Source organism: Octopus sinensis, linkage group LG13 (assembly GCF_006345805.1).
Source record: "Octopus sinensis linkage group LG13, ASM634580v1, whole genome shotgun sequence".
Classification (NCBI taxonomy): Eukaryota; Metazoa; Mollusca; class Cephalopoda; order Octopoda; family Octopodidae; genus Octopus; species Octopus sinensis.
This window is the reverse complement of record NC_043009.1, coordinates 54,682,306-54,700,008: the sequence shown is the minus strand read 5'-3', so window position 1 is coordinate 54,700,008 and position 17,703 is coordinate 54,682,306. Positions and strand designations below refer to the sequence as shown.

At 35.1% G+C, this 17,703-nt stretch overlaps 1 protein-coding gene across 1 annotated transcript; it reads left to right on the top strand.

Moving 5' to 3' along the window:
- Positions 1 to 11,392: 11,392 nt before the first annotated feature.
- Positions 11,393 to 16,329, top strand: LOC118765816. The gene is made up of 2 exons (XM_036508362.1): positions 11,393 to 11,514; positions 12,951 to 16,329. The coding sequence occupies exons 1-2, from the start codon at positions 11,404 to 11,406 to the stop codon at positions 15,210 to 15,212; spliced, it is 2,373 nt and encodes a 790-aa protein (XP_036364255.1). The 5' UTR covers positions 11,393 to 11,403; the 3' UTR covers positions 15,213 to 16,329.
- The last annotated feature ends 1,374 nt before the right edge of the window (positions 16,330 to 17,703 follow it).

Here is a 17,703-nt window from a genome sequence, read left to right as displayed (position 1 = left end):
GAGTGGTCTGGAGCAATGTGAAATAAAGTGTCTTGCTCAAGGACATGACACGTTCCTGCGAATTGAACTCATGACCTTGCGATTATGGGCTGAACACCCTAACCACTAGGCCATGTACCTTGACATTCTTAAACAACAGCCATGATAAAAAAAAAATTGCTGTTTTAACATCCGTTTTGTCCATACCAGCTAGCATGAGTGAAATTAATTTAGTGCAAAATTCATAGTTGTTATGTAGTCCAGTGTCAGTTTTGACTGAAAAGACCTATTGCATACAGCTAGTTGATCATATGAGGGGGTGTTGAAAAGTTCCTGGTTTTAAGGGTATCACAAAAAGCCTGGTTGGAGGCCCAACCTTCCAAGATCTTTTACAGGGCTTAGAAAAACTGTAGGACTGCTGCAATAAATGTATGAATCTGAGAGGGGAATTTGTTGAACAAAATCATAATTAACTGATCCTCTTGTCTTTTCTTTTACCCAGGAAAAACCTGGAACTGTTCAGCACCCCTTCATATGTGACAAATACGAACGTACAAATATAATGGCACATATGACTCTTCATTTTAACAACAGTACATATAATGGTACTTATTGTAACACTGAAGTGTTATTATGTATACTGTCATAGCAGTAAGAGGGTGGTCATGTGTGTTATAGTTATAGTGAAGTGCCATCCGTTGTGCTATTTTAATAGTGAAGTGTCATTACATTGTCTTTTGTTAAAATTGAAGTGGAGGAACTCTATTGTGTGTGTGTGTGTGTATTGTGGTTACTTTGTATTCCTCATCATCACACTGAACACAAATTATTTTTCCGCCACCAAGTCATACCCAATATATATATATAAATAAATATATATATATATATATAATATATATATATATATATATAATATATATATATATATATGTTGGTCAGCTCATACCCGAGGGCAGTCCCGACCGTGACCAATCCCACGGGGTGGGCTTTCGCTCAACTCGGGATGACCCACTGACATCTTGACAGGATTTTCATAGCATTTTTTCCGATGAGATGGCGGCGTGGGCTTCTGCCCCGACCTCTGAAACTCAGAGTTTTATCATGGCTACCGAATGATTGTCACATATTATATTTACAGATAAATTCCTTTATTTATATAATATCAAGGTCTCTTTCATTCTTTTGTTGTCTTACCATTTCTATCAATATATCTCTCTATATATAAACGGCAGTTTGTCTGTCTGTGTGTCTGTATGTCTGTCAGGTTGTACCCTCACCCTGACCACTGCTTTCAACCGATTCTAATGAAACTTGACACACACATAGCCCAATGTCATAATTCAAAACTAACACAGCGAAAATTTTGAAAAGTTCCCCCAGTTCTGAAAAAAATCAATAAATTCGACATGGGTTGAGAATCTAAGCTTTTTATATGCAACACATTTTCTACAGACTGTCTAGGGGACGCAACTCGACCTTTTTAACTCTCGAAACACGTGGGATAAGTATCCCAAAATGTATAAAAATGTACAAAAATGGCAAAAAAGCGTGCAGCAATGTGAATGACAACAACGAAAAAGTCAAAAGTGACCAAACTGAACAAACAAATGGAAAGGGTTTTTTGATGCACACGACAAAAGCGGTTTATAATAAACCAAAAGTTTGCAAGTAGCGTCCGAGGACCCTTAGGGTATGTCAAAAATTTAAGGTAAAACGTTTGGGGTGGTAGTTATAAAGAAAGTGTAAACAAAAAAAGTATTCGAATAACTTGCGGCTGCAGCAGCTATTAGCAGAAGTGGCGGTGTTGGGGGTAAAGTCTTGAATGTAATTTCTTCCTGGTAGGAATTGGTTGGGTTGAATTATCGATAGCTGTTTGATAGTTATTTGGGAGTGAAGAGAAGACATTGCAACCTACACATGCGCCTTCGTCCCCTAGAGGGAAAGGACTAGATTGGGATTAGTCGTTGCCTTCTAGGGCTCTTACATACCCGGGCAACGCCGGGCTATGCTGCTAGTATATATATATATATATATATATACACACACATCTATATATATATTGTCATTGTTGTTGGTACCACTTATGTCCAAGTTTGGTTCAACCAGTGCCTCTATCATGCCTTATATATATAGATATATATATAACCTGACATGGCCTTATATATATATATATATATATATATATATATATAGTAATAACAAAGGGTAAAATTAATTAATTAAGAAGTAATCAATAATTTCACCAAGTAGAATTCGGCATGAAAAAAGGACCAATTCATGGTAAACTTAGGTAATACTTAATAATTAGGGTTCAGTAAAGATTTGCTTTACCACATACCGAAGTTTAGAAAGAGCAGCCAAAAAACGTTTTTTGGCTGCTATTTCTAAACTTCGGTATGTGGTGAAGTAAATCTTTGCTGAACCCTAATTATTAAGTATATATATATAAAAATAAATATAAGAGAATGGTCACTATGTGACTCATTCTAGCACTAGAAAATCCAAAAGGTTTCAACCACAAAAATACATGTTTCCTATGAAAGTCAGTACGATTGTTAGCTCACACGAACAGGGCAAATAAAAAATAACAAAAATACAGATTATTTTGGGACAATTGTTTCGCTATTAATGAATTAAATGTAATTTTACTTACAAAAAACCCACTATCTGGATGAAATCCACTCAATCACACGCCAGATTTTACCATAACGATAAATACACGTGTGGTTCAATTGATTACATCCAACGTTATAATTCAAATGCCCTTACCAACAGCGCGCCAAACTAGCGAAACAATTGTCCCAAAATAATCTGTATTTTTGTTATTTTTTATTTGCCCTGTTCGTGTGAGCTAACAATCGTACTGACTTTCATAGGAAACATGTATTTTTGTGGTTGAAACCTTTTGGATTTTCTAGTGCTAGAATGAGCCACATAGTGACCATTCTCTTATATTTATTTTTGTATAAAATATTATAATATATTATAAAATATTATAATAATCCAGGTTTCTCGAGGCACTGGGCCACTTGGTGTTGAATAGATATGCTATTAAATTAGTATCTAATTCTCTCACCCTTATTAATTAATTATATATATATATATATATATATATATAGATAGATAGATAGATAGATAGATAGATAGATATAGATACATTCATACATACATACATACACACATACACATATATACATATATCGTCATCATTATCATTTAACCTCTATTGTCTATGTTAGCATGGGTTGGACAATTTGACCAGAGCTGGCAAGCTGCACCAGACTCCAGTCTCATTTGGCTTGATTTCTACAGATGGATGTCCTTCCTAACACCAACAACTTTACAGAAGGTGCTGGGTGCTTTTACATAGCACTGCAAGGGTGCCTTTTACGTAACACCACATGGGTTGCACTGCCACAAGTGCTTTACACCATCAGAGGGACCAGTCTTAACATTTCTGCTGCAGAGTATAGGTCTTCTTGAGTACAACAAGGTGCCAGATATCTTGGGCCTTTTGTCATCTCACCTGATAGGTTTAGCATCCTGAAGTTCTTCTTCAGTACTACATCTTGTCTTCCTGGGTCTTCCACTTCCATGTGTTCCAATATATATATAACTAATGTAGAATAAAATTCTTTTTCGAAAAAAATTTTATCAATGGCCAGCATATCAAAAAATACCTTTAACGGTTAAATTTATAAATAACTTATAAAATAAGGGCAAAAGAAAAATTCTAATACCAAATATGCCGAAAAAAAGACAAAATTGTCAATAACCATTATAATTAATGCGTCTTTAAACAAGCCGATAGAAATTTCTAAAAAATCCGTTATTACTGCATTGGTCCCAATTTCAGAGTTAATTCATAAGAATTTTCTCCTTGTCAGCAATATATATATATATATATATATATATATCACTGTATTAACCAGACTGTTGAAAGTATGTTGTTATACACCACTGGTCACAATGCACTTCCTCACATTGTGGTAACTTTTGAATGATGCCACCATATTGGCTAGGTGGGCAAGCCAGCATTTTCCCTGAACAGAACATCAAAATGAAAGTGGAAAATTACTGTAAGCAATTGGCATTAGAAAGTTGAAATTCTGAAAAAGTCTTCTTTTCAAAATTGTAATCATCAATCTCCATATTTCTAAATGTAAAATTCCAAAAAATATTTTCAAAAATGTTGCAGCTAAAAATTTGGGTGGGTGAAGAACAAATGAAACATTTCAAAAATTTGAAAAACTATGTTTTTTGCAGAACTTTATTGTTGAAAGTAGGAATCATAAAACATTTGAAAAAGAAAAAAAAATGTTGTAAATGTGGTGTTGGATTCGATATAGCTGTCTAGATATTGTCAAATAGTATCAATAATTCTCTTTTTTTGGCATATCTGCACAAATGTACCCCTCTAAATTTGTTTCCTTGTAACTGTAAGAAAATTTGATATTTTTAAATGGAATTTTCTGCAAATGTCCTTCAGATTGTGTCTATTCTGATAGTATAAGAATTTGCAGGAAAAATAGAATTTTTTGGAGGTGGGAGGCGTTTCAGATAATTGACACGAGTTTAATTTGTTTCTTCATAGCTTTTAGAAACATGTAATTTTTGGTGAAATTTTCTACAAAAACTTTTCAGGTGGTGTAAAGTATGATTATATTGGAAAATACAGATGGAATTTCGTTACATATGCTAAGAGCATGGCAACTGAAAGAATGAAAATGAAGTTTGAAACTGTTGAAAGGGTTAAGTTGTCTGCAGATACATATGAAGAAAATGTGAAAATCATTGTAATTGATAAAGACAGATACAATAGGTTGAAGGAAATGTGTAACATTGATCCGCCGGGATTTGAGGTGGAGTTTGACGAACTGCCGTCAGTAGTGGAATTAAGAGATCTAGAGCCATTCATAATTTATTCAAAAAATAATAAAATTGTTAAAAAAAAACGGTAAAAAAAAGATAAACTACAAGTAAATACGTTCAAATGGTATTACATGAGAGTGGGGCTCATGCGGCCATTTCATTTGTCATTTTTTTCCTTTTTATTTAACATTTTTCTCATTTTCTCATTCGTTTTGTGTTTTTGTCCCCATTGGAATTTATATTAATCTATATTGGAATTTAATGTAAAAAGAATAATTACTGGGCACACATGCGTGCTGGCACACACACACACACACTGACATATCACATAATTTTTCCATAATTGCAAGTTTTATTTTGTAGATATATGTGATGTGCTTCAATATGGATGATTTCTTTTTTATTACATTAAATTCTGATTTAATCATAATCTACAACATCTGAAAGGTATATGTAGAAAATTTCAATAAAAAATACCCTTTTTTCTGAAAGTTATGAGGAAATAAAGTCAATTCGTGTGAATTGCCCGAAACTCCTTTCCCGCGCCCCGAAAACATTTTTCACCACAAATTACAATACAAATGAACTCTACACCATCTGAAAGATATTTCCAGAAAATTTCATTAAGAAATATAAACTTTCCTGGGAGTTATCAGGAAGTAAATTCGTGGTGAGGTACATACGCGTAGGTATGCCATTTTTTTTTTTTTTTACGCAAGCTAATATCGAACCTGTTACCCACGCTTTTAAATATCTTCCTGCTAATTAATTATACTGTTTAAATTCAAACCTGCAACCCCTCTTTTATAATGTTCTGTTTCTAATTAGATGCCTGGGACATAAGTAGAAGAAAACATTCGCTTCATTTTTTGAAGTTTCGATTTTTAAAAGAGGAAAATGTTTTAATGTATATTTCTGGAAATTGGGAGTTGTAAAACATAAAAAGTTTCGTACGTATATCTCATATTTGCTGATATTTTTAATTGAATTTGATTTATTTATTTCACATTTTCTTTCTGTTTACTTCTATAGATAATTTTTTTTTCATAAATATATACGTTTTTTCCATGGCCTAAAAATTTCAACAGCGCATATTTAATAAAAAATTTTTTTTTAGTCATAAAAACATGTAAATATTTAAAGTAACTTGGCATATAGGACCCAGATTTATTTTTGACAAAAAAGTGCATCTAATATGCCATCAAATTACAGTATTTATTTCTGTTTTCCTAAAGACAACCTTTTAGGAGAAGCGGGTCGCATGAGACATGAATCATTATCGGGAGAGCCGCACTATTGAGAAAATTGAATGTAATATTAATATTAATATTTCAGAGAGTCCACGGGCCGCAGGTTGCCCGTGATTGGAATGCAGCCTGAAGTAATCTTGCGCAGCGGTTCTCAACCATTTTAAAAAAAATTTTTGCCTATGGACCCCTTTGAGGCAAAGGTAAATAATACGTACACCACCCGTTTTCGGCGTAACAATAGCCCTAACCCTAAACACTGGGTGTACGTATTCTTTATTTTCGCCCCCTTTGATTCCTATTTTATTTGAGTGGACCCTCATATCCGTTTCTCAACCATTTAAAAAAAAATTTTTGCCTATGGACCACTTTGAGGCAAAGGTAAATAATACGTACACCACCCGTTTTCGGCGTAACAATAGCCCTAACCCTAAACACTGGGTGTACGTATTCTTTATTTTCGCCCCCTTTGATTCTTATTTTACTCGAGTGGACCCTCATATCCGTTCAATGTTTAAAAAAAAATATTCTATTATATCTTTATAATTCAATATTATTCGGAATTGTATAAAAAAAATTGTTAAAATACTTTGTGTATTGTACAAATATAATTGTCGAAAAGCAAGAAATTAAACAACAAATAGCTTACAAACTACAGAATTTTCTCAAAGCCAAGAGAAAAAGATGTTTTATGTAACACATTCTACCAGTATACGAAGTTTAAAAGTGTTTAGTTACAAAGAAATTACTTAAATCTGCCGGTCAAAGCGAAAAGATCCAAATTGGATCCAATTTACTGCACATAAATTCTTATCTGGACCCCCAAGGATCATATGGCCTCCAGTTGTGAGCCGCTGATCCAGTACTTCAAAAGCCAAGTGTATGTTTCAAGCATTGTGGATTATGATTTTTGAAGAATTTTTCAAGTTCTTGAGTCTTCAAAAAACATGCGTTACGTTAACCTGAATAAATATTCGAAAACAAAAGGTCAAAACTGAGAAGTTACAAGGAGATGCAAACTCTTCGTCGCTTGTTTTTTTTGCGTTTCTTACTATATAGGAAAACCTTTATATTTTACTAGCAGTATCGCCCGGCGTTGCTCGGGTTTGTAAGGGAAATAACTATATAAGCATTTTTAGAGAGTTATAGCCAAAAAGTAGCAAAAAAATGCATTAAAAATGGAAAAAAAATGGTTAATTTTTTTTTAAATCGTTGATTCATCGTAGACATTTTTAGAGAGTTACTTCCCTTATATAATAGCGAAAAAATGCATTAAAATGGAAAAAAATGATGGTAAATTTTTTTTTTAATCGTAGACCCATCGTAGACGCGCGCTAATACCCAGAAGGGCTCGATATGAATCACGACTATAAGATACCCGGTTTTGGTTAAACTGCACCGCAAAATGTGGGAGTAGTTAGGAATCTAAATCGTAGGAGACAGACACACAACTTCACTTTTATATATAAAGATTTATATCGCGGACGGGAATAAAACCAAGACCACCTCTTTCCATTCATCAGTAATTTATTATATCAACAAAGAAAATATTTTATTACATATATAACACGTATGCATATGATGCCTGTATAGTACAAAAAGAAAGACAAAAAAAGAGAAAGAAAGCGGTCTCTACACTAGTACATAATTATAGTAGATGTATACAGCCTACCCTCCGTTTAATTTACATATAAGGCAACGTTAATGCGATTACGGAAGACAATACTATAACCAGAGATTTTAAGTAATTCTTTTTCTTTAAATAAATGGAACTGTAGAACTGATCGTGTGTTCTGTTAATTGGAAATTCAGTTCAATGTTCGTTAACCCGGCCAAAACCGGCTCTGGCTCTGTGGTAAAATGTCTTGTTATCATAAGTTTTGAATTAAAATATTCCGCCAAGCCTTAGTCACAATTTACGTTCCTAACTCTAGATTAATGATAACTAGCAGTATCGCCCGGCGTTGCTCGGGTTTGTAAGGGAAACAACTATATAAGCATTTTTAGAGCTATAGCCAGAAAATAGCAACAAAAATGCATTAAAAATGGGAAAAAAATGATGGTAAATTTTTTTTTAAATCATTGACTCATCGTAGACATTTTTAGAGAGTTACTTCCCTTATATAATAGCGAAAAAATGCATTAAAATGGAAAAAAAGTGATGGTAAATTATTTTTAAAATCGTAGACTCATCGTAGACGCGCGCTAATACGCAGAAGGGCTCGATATGAATCACGACTATAAGATACCCGCTTTTGGTTACACTGCACCGCAAAATGTGGGAGTAGTTAGGAATCTAAATCGTAGGAGACAGACACACAACTTGACTTTTATATATAAAGATTAAGTTATTTTACTAAATTCTTTGTTATATTTAAAATAGTTGAAAGAAACAGAGCATCTCAAAATAAATACAGTAACAAAGATTGTTTCATTCAGTGACAACTTGACTGGTTAAATCGCGAAAGAATAGAGACTGCAAAAGAGAATATCGACTATGGTGTAATATATCGTTACTGGCTGTATATTATGATGTTATATGAGCCAGTGAGGGAATCACTCCATGGTTGCCCAACCAGCTGGAAATAATTGACAAATATCCCTCAAACCATACATTATTGTTTTGTAAAAAAGAAACAAACATTGGCTAACGTTGTACTAAGTATAAGTCAATATGGTTTCGGCTTGAATAAGTTTTGGTCAAAGAGACCTGTTTGATCTTAGGTGCCGTGAGACGAGACTAAATGACAACAGATGTAATGTGTTCAGGGTCAAGATATAGAACATATGATGACTCACTTCAGCTAGCTGCAAATAATCAGCAGCAAGACTGTTGTTTGTTGGAAGACACATTTTCGACCTGGTTATATTGATAAATTTACTACGTACATTCACTTTTGTGATACAAAGAGGGAAAGTAAAACTCGGTGCGTGTGTGTGCACACATTCACACAATTCAGTTTGCTATGCAACTCCACGTTTTTTTTTTAATGTACGTTTTTGAAAATCTTACAAATGCACAGCCATACTTATTTTAAAATTTAAATAAATCTCTATATATTCTGTGCGTTTTCAGCTTCATTTATTCCTTTCCATATTAGGATCTTTTCAATTTGAACGGCAGTATTTAACCTAATTTCTAGGTAACAAAAAAAATTTAAACTTCGTATACTGGTAGAATGTGTTTATAAAACATCTTTTTCTCTTGGCTCTATTGAGAAAATTCTATAGTTTGTAAGATATTTGTTTTTTTTTTGTTTTTTTCAATTTCTGCAATTTCAACCAATCAATGACGTCTATTGAGGTGAAAACATTCTGTGCCGTATGGAAATGCCCCTCGTTTAAGAAACAGATTGGGTTTATTTACATTTGGGAAGAAAAAAAGATACCCTAACGCTAATCCTAAAACAGATTGAAATGCAATAGATCGATACTAGGGTCATAATTATGGGTGACAATTTCATATGACACCGCTAGAAAAAACTGCCGTTCAAACCGAAAAGATCCCCATATTATTACTTGTATGGATAAGTAACGAAATTATATAAAATTATTTTTTTTTAATTGGCAGAAGTTGCAAAGTGATTTGGGGCCAAAAGTTTCGTGTATGACATTTTTGATTAAGTGCCATGCACGAAACTTCCAGCTCTTGAGTCGTTTTGCAACAGCTGCCAATTATAAAATAAATCCATTGCATCACTTTTTTCTTTCTTTTTTTTTTTCTTTTGTAATAGGTGAAATGGACAACAAACTCAAGTAGAAGCTCTTTGAGGGATCCCTGAAAGAAAGTGTATTTTTGTGCCCCATGTCTAAATGTTTCAAATCCACTTTTGCCCTATATTTGAATAAACTGGAACACATTAATTATAGGAGCATTCAAGAATTATAATACTGAACTTATTGTATACAGTGGTTAAGGTGCATTGCAGCTCCTCAGTTAAGAGGGAACTGCAAGCAGACATGTATGTCAAAGAAAGACTGCAATGATAGCTAAAATTTACATAGAATAAAATACAAAAAGAAAAGTTTTAAAAAAGAAAGGGTGCATAGATACTTAAGGAGTAATTTTGGTGAATTTCAAGAAACCTGGAAACTTTGAAGGATTCAGAAACCTGGAATTTTTGAAATTAATCATTAATGTATTTTTTTTTTCTAGGCTTTGAGAATTCTGAGCATGAAATAATATTCTCCAAAAGTCATGCCCTTGAGTGTACTGAATTAAAAAAAGAGGATCTTTTCACTTTGACCATCCCCTCCTCACCGTGGTGGGGACGCTGGCAATGGGTAGTGTCAGAGCTATGCCGTCGGGAACTTCGTTTCCTGGTAGGGCCGCCCAAGGCGGATTGGTCTGACACCGAGTGGTATTAGGGCCACAACCCAGCAGACGGGGCTCTGGAGAAAATCCTCGGAGTGTCTGTTTCGGCAACCGGCGGCTCCTCGGTCGTTCCGTCCCTGCGTCTGCGGACAATCTGTGGCAAACAGGATGTCTCTACATGCGGGATTGTTGGGGACCGCTTGTGAAATCCACATATTCCCACGAAACTTCTACGGTAGAAGAAGCCAACTCAACCCACCCAGGGTGAATGTCGCCACAAGTAGAAGTAAGACCCTGAAAAGATCCACTGCATAAAATAAATTAACAAGAATTGGAAATTTAAATCATCCATCTTTCCAACTATAACTCTGGTCATCTTTTTTGGATCTTTTCACTTTGACTGGCGGTTACAAAAAATTATTTTAAAAATCTGCCGGTCAAAGTGAAAAGATCCTATGCGGCAACTTCTACCAGTTATTCCCTTTTAGGTTTGTTACCTATAAATAAAGTTTATTAGTCCCCAGAATGACTTTGTATTTCCTCTGGCTTGTAGGCTGATTGATCAACAAGAAACAAGTTCCTTCTAAACGCTACTTTGTTCTTCCAGAACGGGCAGGACGAACCTTATGTCCTCACAGTCATCTGTGCAGATTTCGGTATCCTTCAGCATTGTGAATTTGGGACTGACAAGATCTTATCAGTTATTTCATTAAACCCTGAAGCATTTTTCTCTCGGTGCCTATAGCAGAACCCACTCTATTGCAAGCATTTGGGCAGGGTTTCCAGTTTGAGATTCCTCTCTCTTACATAATCTGTTACAAGGATGTTGTAACAGATTACAGGCACTATCTTTCCTCTCCTTTTTGATCTAATTAAAGGATCAAATAAAAAAGTGTTTTGGTAATATTCACGTGCTAGCATTATTTGGATGATTCTGGTTATTGTTTCATATCTTTAAAATATCTTTTTTTCAGTAAAATCCTGCTGCAAATGTCTGACCGTCTTGGTGTTAGTTCTTTCCCTTTACCTCCCATGCAATATGTGAGGTACTGTACTGATGAAAATATGGCAAAAGGAATACCAGCACCACCACCAACCCAGGTAAAATTTATTTCCAATTGGCAAAATCAGCCTCAGAAGAGGTTGGTAAAAAAAAAAAAAATAATTCACATTTGCTATCTTCATTTCAGTTTCTGTGCCCATTTTCACCCATTGTTATGAATGTTGGGTAATGATTAAAAGAGTAGAATTCAAGTACAAGCAGTTGAAATGGGGTTTCTTCAAAGGATCTCTGGAATAACAGTGCTTGACAGAGTGCACAGCTTGAAGTCACTTCAGGTGGAACTGCTACTTTTTTTTCACAAAAGGTCATAGCTTCAATACTATGGACATGTGATTAGAATACTTGAGAGATGGATCATGAGAAGGATCGAGCAGACTGGCAGGGAGAGGCCTAGGGTTAAAGAAAAAGCAAGATGGTTGGATGATATCCATATTCTTTGTTGGTCACTCTTGGGAATTCAGCCAGAATGTGTAATGACAGTTGTTTCTGATAGGACCCAATCAAGGAGGTACCTGGGGACTCTAATCCCTATAAACCTCTTAGGGATAGCAGGCACTGATAAATGGGTGGATAGACAAAATAAGTTTATACTGACATTGTCTGTATATTATGAAAGCATTGCACTCCTGAAAAATCTTGCTGTAATGTTTTCTGTAGCATGAAACCTATTTTACTTTAGGAAGGCAGGGTTTATGATATGGGAGGAATATCATCTTTTTCCATCATCTTTTTCTTGTTCTTTATGTAGTTCAGGCTTTCGGCAGGCAAAGAAAAAAGACTTCAAGCATAAATGCTATTTACAACTGGTTTATTTACAGGAAAGAGAGAAGTGTGCTGCTCACAGCTACCATCTTAAGCTCCGACAGGGTACGGGTACATTGCCTCTGGAGATAGACAAGCAGAAAGTGCTGCCTGTGTTGGTGTTCAGCCAATGCTGCTGTCTAATGGCGCCAAAAGAGGCTGGTCTGAATAAGTTTCCCATTTATATAGTTTTCTCCATTGCGAGCCTCATGATCTCATGCATGACAAATGGATGCAGGTGAGGTCTCGCTCCAGTCTCGGAGATGGCAATGGCTTCCGCGAGATCTCACCTAATATGGTACTGGATGTTTGTGCCGCGACATTACCATTGCCTTTAGATTAGATGTAAATCAATGAACATAAAAATCGGAAAACATGTACCACTCTACAGAACTCTGTTAATGCATGATTTTCTTGAATGTAATACTTCCATAATATGGAATGCCAAGTAAAAAGCACTCAGCCTATTCAGTGGAGTGGTTGGTATTTGGAAGGGAATCCAATCATAAAAAACCCATACCAAAACAGATACAGAAGTATGGTGCAGGCTCTGCACAATGGGATTGAACCTGAGACCACATGGTTGCAAAAGTGAGCTTCTTAACCACACAGCCATGCCTGTACCTATATAGAAATAATTATTTTTACAAGCGTTTTTCTTGTTTTTTTGCAGGAGAACTACACAGTATTTGGTGTACCTTCCAACATTAATGATCCCATTCAGACATTAGAATCCCTAGGACTTACACAGTTATATCCTGAAAACCATAATCGTAAAAAGGAAATGAAGAAACTGAACCATTCCATTCTTGTGTGCTTTCTAGATTTGATAGACATACTTATTCGGAACCCCAACTCTTCAGATAGGCAAGAAAAACTGAATGACCTGCGTTTACTATTCATAAACCTCAATCATCTTATCAATGAAATCCGACCAAATCAGGCCCGGGAAACATTACGAATGATGATGATGAAGCAAAAGTGTCAAACAGTCAAACTATTGAATGAATTTGAAGAAAAACTTGCTGAGGCCAAAGAATTGATAGCAAAAAGTATACAAAATCTGCAAGTTTCCAATCCAGATGATTGTGAAGCTTTTAAATTATCTGGTTTGTTAGAATCCGGGTCATGTATATTGAATGAAAACATTGAAGTGACTTCTGAGTGTTCTGTACAAGACTATACCATCAATACGATAGAATACTTAAATGAAGTTTGTAATTTTGGAAGAGAAGATTCTGTAGTACAATCTGAAGTGAAAATGGAAAACATTGACCGTAAAAGTAAAGTTTTAGATGCCCAGGAAAGTAATAGGGGCTTGGATGCAACTGGAGAAAAGGCACGTTTTGATTCTAAACTTTCAGTTAGAAATACTGATGATGTGAAAATAGAGAATGAAGATATTTTAACCAATACTTATGCTAACAAAAATCAGAAAGATATGGAATTCACGGATAGTATGAAGGTTACAGCAGACTATACTGGACTTTCAGATAGCTTGCTTGCTGCTAAGAGTGGTGTGCAGCTGGCTTTGTGTGAAGTCAAAGCCATAGTAGAAGATGTAGACCTTTCAGAGTGTAAGCAAGATGTTGTAAATAATAAGACATGTACAGATGTGATAGAAAATGGAGAGTGCAATGTAAAACTGGAGAGAAAAAGTAAAGATAGCTGTTCTGAAGGTATTGCCTCTTCCCAAAGTAAATCTGTGGATGTGTGTTTCTCACAGAGTAAACAAGATGATGCACAATCTAAACAGGAAGCTGAAAGGGACAGCATACATGAGGCTGGAGATGATTTACCACTCTTGCAGGGAGCTGAAAATGAAGTGTCACTCATTCAAGTTAGGCAAGGGCGGGAAGGAGATGTGTCACTTGTGAAACAGGCTAAAGATGATGTGTCTCTTGTGCAGAATGTTGAGGGTGATGTGTCACTTATGAAGAGTGAGCAAGGTGGTGAAAGCAATTTGCAAAGCAAACAAGGTAATGTGCCCTTCAGGCAAAATAAAAAAGCTGAGGGTGACTCAAGACTTGTGTCACCAAATCAGAACTTGGAAGATGATACTCAATTTGTGCTGTATAAACAAGAAAGTGAAAGAGAGATGTTGTTTCAAAAGACATCAGATAACTTGGATGCAATGGAAAACAGAAAGCTGTTGGCTAGAGATACAAATGTAGAGGAGAGCAAAGAGGAGATTTATGATGACAAAAATATTGGGGAAAACAAAGAGGAAATTTATGAAGATACAAATGTAAGGAAGAGCAAAGGAGAAATAACTGATGACACAAATATGGGAGAGAGTAAAGGGAGGGATTGTGGAACAAATGCTAAGGAGAGCAAAAAGAACATACATGATGATACAAATATATGGGAGACCAAAGAGGTAACAGATATTGATGGAGTAGTGGAGAGCAAGGAAGAGATGACTTGTGGCAAAATATTAATGACAAATCAAGAAGAGATGGCAGGTGATATGAGTGCTATGAAGAATCAAGAAGAGACAGCTAATGACACAAATGTGGTGGAAAGTCAAGAAGAGACTGCTTGTGTCACAAATGAAGTAGAGAGTCAGGAAGAGGCTGACTGTGATGCAAATGAGGTGGAAAATCAAGGGACAGCTTGCAACACAAATGTAGTGGAGAGTCAAGGAGAGATGGATAGTGATGTGAGAGGAATGGAGAGCCAAGATGAGAGGGGTGATGACAGAAGCATAATGGAGACCAAGAAAGAGTGGGAGGGTAATATAAATGTGGTAGAGAGCCAAGAGGAAATGGCTGGCAATGCCAGAATAATGGAAAGCCAAGCGCCATCGGAAAGTAACATAACTACTGATGATGATCCTGACAATGTAAGTACCTTGCAGAGTAAACGGAAACATGATGATGATGTGGGTCGTGAACGAATGAAGAAAAAATTGGAAGGTAACTTTTCAAATTAAGCAAAAGACTAAAGAACTTGAAACTTGGTATTAATATGCACAATTCTGAGAAAGACTTAGTGCAGGTTATTCACAATTCAGAAAATTGCTACTAGTATAAAAAATTTTTGAAGTGACGTAATGAGGGTTTTGCATGTACAAATCCAAAAATGTTGATGTTGTATGCACAATTCCAAAATGGACTTAGTGCAAGTTACTGACAATATCAAAGAAAGAAAAAACGGACTTGGTGTGCAAAATTCTAAAGCAGTTGGTGTAGCTTATGTCCAATTCTGTGAGACTTACACAGTAATTCCAAAATGATCTTGGTGCTCATGCAAGTTATGCACAAATAAAAGAAATTCTTGATGCAGGTTATTTACAATTCTGAAGATGAATTGCAGTTCATGCACACTATGCACAATTCCAGAAAGGATTTAAGTGTCTGTAAAGTTTATACATAATTCTGAAAAGGACTAGGTAGTAGTACTAGTACAGATTTTATGCACAAGGCTGAATATAATTTTAATTAACAAAGCTACAGGAACATGCAGTGGACCAAAAGTAACAGATAAGTGTAATTATGTGAAAATTGGTTAATTACTAAGAATGTTGCATTTGACTGGATGCAAGAATTTTATAAGTTGTGGCAAAGTATGAAGAATTATTTTTTTTGATTTTGCTGATATGGAAAAGGAATTCCACATCATTCCACCAGGCTCTTATCAACTGAGACCATACCAACTGAGAATCAAACTCTATTTTATATTTATCAACACTGTTGCACTGCCAAAGATAATGTCTTTGGTTTTGCTTGTGTCTTTGTTTCTGACAGTACTGTCTGTTCATTACAACTGTAAAATGACCACCTCAACTAAACACAGTCCCACCCACTCCACATCTCTGTTGATTCACCAAGAAGTGATAAATTACAGAACTCTTATATAATTGTAGATTGTTCTTAAATACATTATAACTGAAAGGTTCATAATTCCAAAACTCCTAGTTACATACTTCTGATTATCCAGCTGGCAATCTGACCCTCATTTACTTTGAAATATCTGTTTGAATATATTTTGAAATCTATGAAAGTTATAAAGGAATTGCTTGCCTTTGTTCTTTAAAAAATAGAAAACAAAACAAAAACTTTGCGAGTGACATATGCTAAAACAGCTGTTTCAAGCTCATATTTTTCTTTCCATTTCTGACTGTTAGAATATTCCAAACATCTTCAATTTCATACAGGCAATGTTGCTAACTTTTCTCATCAAACTGTACTACTTAATATTTTAAAAATCAATATATGCATGCTTACGTGTGTGTGTGTGTGTGTGTGTGGGGGGGGTTGTATATGCCTAATACACATATCTCTTTTGTTCAAACCATGACTGCTTGGAACCAAAATTCTTAATTTTTTACTCAAAGGTCACACTGCATTTTTGATTTGAAGTTACCATTCACATATGGTTGTGCCTTATCTACTATCAACCAGGTAGTTTTGAATTTGTGAAAGTTTCTCATGCAAGAATTATAAAAATTTTGACAAAGCTGTTGTGCATTTTATTTTTCAAAATTTTAGTTAAGAATGACAAATATGTATGTTTATAAATTCAGTTTTTAAATGTTCATTCAGTTTTTGTTTTTCCTTTAGCACTACATTATTAACTTTGCCCAAATTACCATCTAGTGGGTAGTTCTCATAAATTCTTTAATGACCAACTGTTTTATTCTCTTTTTCATTCAGCTTTGCAGCATTACAAACTCTGATATAACAGCCAAAATTCTTACAAGCTGAATAGCTGAACTTAGCAGTTCCTATTTGATAGCTTGCTATATTTATGTTCCGGAGGGAAATGTCAATTTTGAGTTCATAATCACATTAATATCCGACTCACTGTTATCATGTTATCAGTGTCTGCATTCATAAAATCTAAATCCTACATCAATGAAATTTTGGTTATTGAGGGATAAAAGTCAGCTATATTGAAATGTGTGTATTTAGTTTTTGTTCTCTTTTATCTAGCAATGTTATTCCAGTTATTCTTAAATTATTTCTTTACTACCCACAAGGGGCTAAACACAGAGGGGACAAACAAGGACAGACAGACGGATTAAGTCGATAATATTGACTCCAGTGTGTAACTGGTACTTAGTTAATCGACCCCGAAAGGATGAAAGGCAAAGTCGACCTTGGCGGAATTTGAACTCAGAACGTTGCGGCTACGCATTTCGCCCGGCGTGCTAACGTTTCTGCCAGCTCGCCGCCTTAATTTTTTTTTTTTTTTTTTTTTTAAATTCAGGGTAGAAGTTATTCTTAAATGTTACCCCCTAACCTTAATGAGGAAGCTTCTTTTTACTTTGAAAATTATTTTTTTCTATTTCCTTTTGCTATCTACACCTAACTATAGCTTTGCTGGATAGATTAATTTACACCTAGGTTTACTTTCGAAGTTTACTTTATGGTTCTAAAGTATTATAAAAGGGGACTAGGGTGCCAAGCATTCTACCCTAT